This window comes from Dendronephthya gigantea, unplaced genomic scaffold (assembly GCF_004324835.1).
Source record: "Dendronephthya gigantea isolate DGI-Jeju-01 unplaced genomic scaffold, DenGig_1.0 000077F, whole genome shotgun sequence".
NCBI lineage: Eukaryota > Metazoa > Cnidaria > Anthozoa > Malacalcyonacea > Nephtheidae > Dendronephthya > Dendronephthya gigantea.
The window spans coordinates 421218-425399 of NW_021163087.1; the positions used below are offsets into that span (position 1 = coordinate 421218).

The window sequence follows — 4182 nt, forward strand, 5'->3', positions numbered from 1 at the left end:
AGGCTGTTTTGGCAGAGCGTTCTTCTTCAAACTGTTTCGATTTACGTGCACCTTGATCAATTGTCTTTTTATTAATAACACACACATATATATCAAGGATATTGACTTTTTTCTCAGCCTAGCAAACGGATTAAGTGAGATCAGTTTAAACACTATTTATATCACGAGTCAGCGCGGGAGACATAGTCACAAAGCAGTAGGCCAACAGCTCTCTCTTCTTTCTATCAAAGCATTAATTATCATTGCTTGTGGGATGCCGGGGCTTCAGAAATATTAATTCATACGGATCGAATATCTCAACTGTTCATAGATTTTGTTGAATGTATATTCAGTGTGTGGTCTAGATATCAGACTAATCTTAAGATAAAACAATTGCTAAAATAAGATAAAATTGAAGGACAGACAAACCACAATTTAAAGGGTCTTTCCACGAGGGAAAAATTGTGTATTTACAATGGCAATGCTCTAGAAAAGAATATATACATTGCATCATTATTTCTGCTCAATTGTGTTGAAAATCAGTTAAATCTAAAATGCATCGATCATGCATACGATTGTTTTGACATTTATCCGTGAAACTTGCCATTGCTTATATCGCAAGCATGTTTATAAAAAGCTGAATAGGCAAACCGCAGCAATGAAATCTATTTAAACCGTAAAAGAATAATCTCAACATTTATTACTTAATCTCGAGTTTCACTATAAGCAAAGATAAAGCATTTTACAACCTATCTCAGCGTTGGAAATATCAAGAATCATTGCCTATTCAGCTTTAATTTTTTTCTTCTAAAACACTTTAACTTTGTACGATATTTAGACTCATTTGGAAGTATAAATTATTGGCACAAAATGTTTTGTTATAAGTTATATTGAGTTGCTATACAATTTTATAAAATATCCGTTAATGAAAATCAGACAATAATTTCTGGTCTTACCCAGCGTCAGTTTGTCCATTTTGAAGTACATCTCTGGCGATCATTTTATGTTTATATTTTTATCTTTTTTGATTAGTCAGACATTTTGTCGGTCAAGTACCTGAAGAACTTCCGGCAAACACCGATTGAATAAGTTCTGCTTGAAACGTGGTTCAAAACCATCTTTGTTCGCCACTTGAATATATTTTTGTCGAAATAAATTCGTTCAAAAGAGCCCTCTTAGTCTTTCATTCCAACGTGCGAAATTCATTCGAAAGGATTCGTGTGTTCTTTGACTCTAATGTGTCTAAACCATTCGAAAGTACGCACGCTCGACTTATTTATACAAATATAAATCACTTGCGTCTCAATATACCGAAGGCCGGGTAATACATACTGGGTTCTCGTAGTCATGTTGACTCACTGCTGTAGCTGGAGGGAACCTTGTATACCAATCCGTCATTGGAGGAAAATTTGTTGTCGGTTGATAGTGTTGAATCGCTGAAAGATTCGGTTTCTCGTCCTTACTGGTCATGCTCTTAGCTAGATCGTTCGCTTTCTGATGTAGTTTCATATGCTTCCTCAGTGAACTAGGATGAGTATAACTTTTATTACAGCCGTCGACTTTACAGATGTAAGGTTTGTCTGAAGTATGCACATGAGAGTGTTTCTTTCGATCGCTAGAATTCGCAAATCTACGATCACAACCAGGGTACTCGCACATAAAGGGTTTCTCTCCAGTATGGGTACGTTTATGAATCTTGAGGTTCTCGGATCTCGCGAATAGCTTTCCACAACCTGGAAAGGGACATGGGAATGGCTTTTCGCCGGTGTGGACACGAATATGGTTAATAAGCTTGTACTTTGCTTTAAAAGGCAAGCCATTTCTCACACAACCTTTCCATAGGCAGACGTGGGTCGTAATCTCTGGCCCTCCAACGTGGTCTTCACTCAGATGGGTAACAACATCATGCATGCGGAAGAATTGTTTTCCACACGGTTTGCCTTTCGCATTTGGCTCGATCCATTGACAAACTATAACTTGGTTCAGCAGTTGTCTGCCAGGAGGTGGATATGGAAATGGCGTCTGAGGGAAGGGAGGTATGAATTCGAATCTATTCGGGAATGGAGGTGGCAGCGCAAAACCCTCAGTTTTCTCATCTCTTGTAGTATAAGCGAAGCTGTCGTTAAGGCCTCCTGTCATTCTCATGCTAGGATTATAGCCGTTCATTGCTTGCACGGGATAGTGTGGTGTAGCCTCGTGAGGATGAGGCAGTGGGAAAAAACTATGAGGGCCAGTTGGCGGTGGTGGCGGTGGAGTCTCAAAACGTTCATAACCCGAAGCTCCGACTACAGGTCCTGGTGTGAACATACTGTGCGAAGAAGGATAGTTGACTTTAGTTCCAACACTTCGTCCTTCGCTTCGAGCTGGATTTTGAGATGATGACGGTGGTGGTGCGATTGTCTCACGAGCATAAATAAATTCGTGGGAAGGTCGACGTTCTGGGTATCCTTGAGCTGTCGCGTGATTGTTAGGGACGATCGTAGGTTGATGAGCAATAGACATTGTGTTCATACACGATAAATATTCGCGTGAGATCTCGATTAATTACCCCAACTCACGAATCGTTCTCAGTTCTGACGGCGGTCAACCCGCGGTGTTTTCACGATCAAGCAAGCTGTTTCTCAATACTTTGGTTTAGACAACTTCGCATGAGATACAAGATCTCAAAGCAGCTTGTTATCAGGTGTCTTGATGGGCTAATGTATACCTGCGATGTTGGAGTGCTTCTCTTCAACACTTTACTTCGCGCTCTGCGTGATGTTCGGATTTCCAAGGTTTGTGTGAAACTGAGGCAGGATTGAAGGAACACCTCTTTCAAAACATCTGCATTTCTCTGTGTTAGTTCACAGCATGAGCGTTTCAAAACACAACTCGCCGTATTTAATGATTGGCATATTGAACGGATGTGGCCCTTAGCCAATCACATTACAGCTCGCAGCTCTACATACGGTTCGTTAATTATTCACAATTCGTGACTCGATCGTCTTCTACCGACTCTTATTGTTTTTGTTCCAAGTAGCTCATTTCAATTTTAATCTGTCAGGCAAAACTATTGCAATTCAAAAGATCTAAAGATAACTCTTTGTAGGCGCTCTTAATACCGCCGCGAAAGAGAAGCGGATTTGGCTAACTAAGATATCGATATTCAAAGTGAAGAGATTCTAAGAGGTTTGAATAGAAATGTTGTGAGTCCACATCGTGTCTTTCTTAACCGAATTTTAATTGCCTTTTTACTCTTTCAAATCATCTTGATCTCCTGTGGCGATTTAAGCACGCCAAGCGAAGATTTCGCTTCGTTTCTTTCCTTGCGGAGAACAACATTATAAAAATTCAGTGGATTCAACCACACAACGGGAATAAAAAGCTTTCAGTTGGGTTAAACAATCGCAAACATTGTTAAGAGCCGGTACAGCCAGTCAATGTAACAAACAACCTGTAATCTAAAGTGTAAGCCTGAGCGGCGGTTTCATGCTAATTGTAAACTCAATAACCTTAAAATTTCCTGTTCTTCGCATTGAAGAAATTTACTCGCGGCAAAACGTGTCGCAAACTGAACAAGAAACCGTTAGCTAAATTTGGCAATTGAGAAACTCCGCCCTATCAAGCTGATTGTGTCAATATAGGGCGATAGATCAGTGAGAATAAATTAAATTTACAAGTAAACTTTCCTTATCCCCCAAGCTGGGAAATTGAAAGCTACCCAGTGTCTTTGATGAGTTCTACCCTCCCTCCATCGTATCAACCCAATTACACTTACACAAACGCTTCTTATTCGCTAGGAATAATCCTCGTATCCAGCAACGAACAGCTTTTATTTGTTTTTACGCGGGCTTCTCAAATATTGACCGGAAGGTTTTATTGATTCTCCACATGGAAAGAGCAACATTTACAGCGCAAATACAGCAGCGCTTGTGTGCGTTTAGCGTGTGGTAAACTCAGATATTTACCTCCGAAATAGTCGTTTGATGTTTCGAGACGCATGTGATTCACGCGCCATGCGGAAAGTGTTAAATTTCCTCAATAAGTACTCGAAAAGTGCTTAACACCCTGAATTGATGATAGATAAATTAAGTTTACCTTACATTCAGAAGTCTAGAAACTTAACAAGAATATTTTACTATAATTAAGGGGCCAATATTTAAACTGGGATATTCTTTATCTTATATTTATTGTAGAGTGAATAAACAGTGCTAATATCACAAA

At 39.6% G+C, this 4182-nt stretch overlaps 1 protein-coding gene across 1 annotated transcript; it reads right to left on the reverse strand.

Moving 5' to 3' along the window:
• Positions 1 to 413: 413 nt before the first annotated feature.
• On the reverse strand, positions 414 to 3924 carry LOC114532094 (zinc finger protein ZIC 5-like). Its single transcript, XM_028553682.1, has one exon. It carries the CDS (start codon positions 2488 to 2490, stop codon positions 1282 to 1284), a length of 1209 nt encoding a protein of 402 aa, XP_028409483.1. The 5' UTR covers positions 2491 to 3924; the 3' UTR covers positions 414 to 1281.
• Positions 3925 to 4182: the final 258 nt, after the last annotated feature.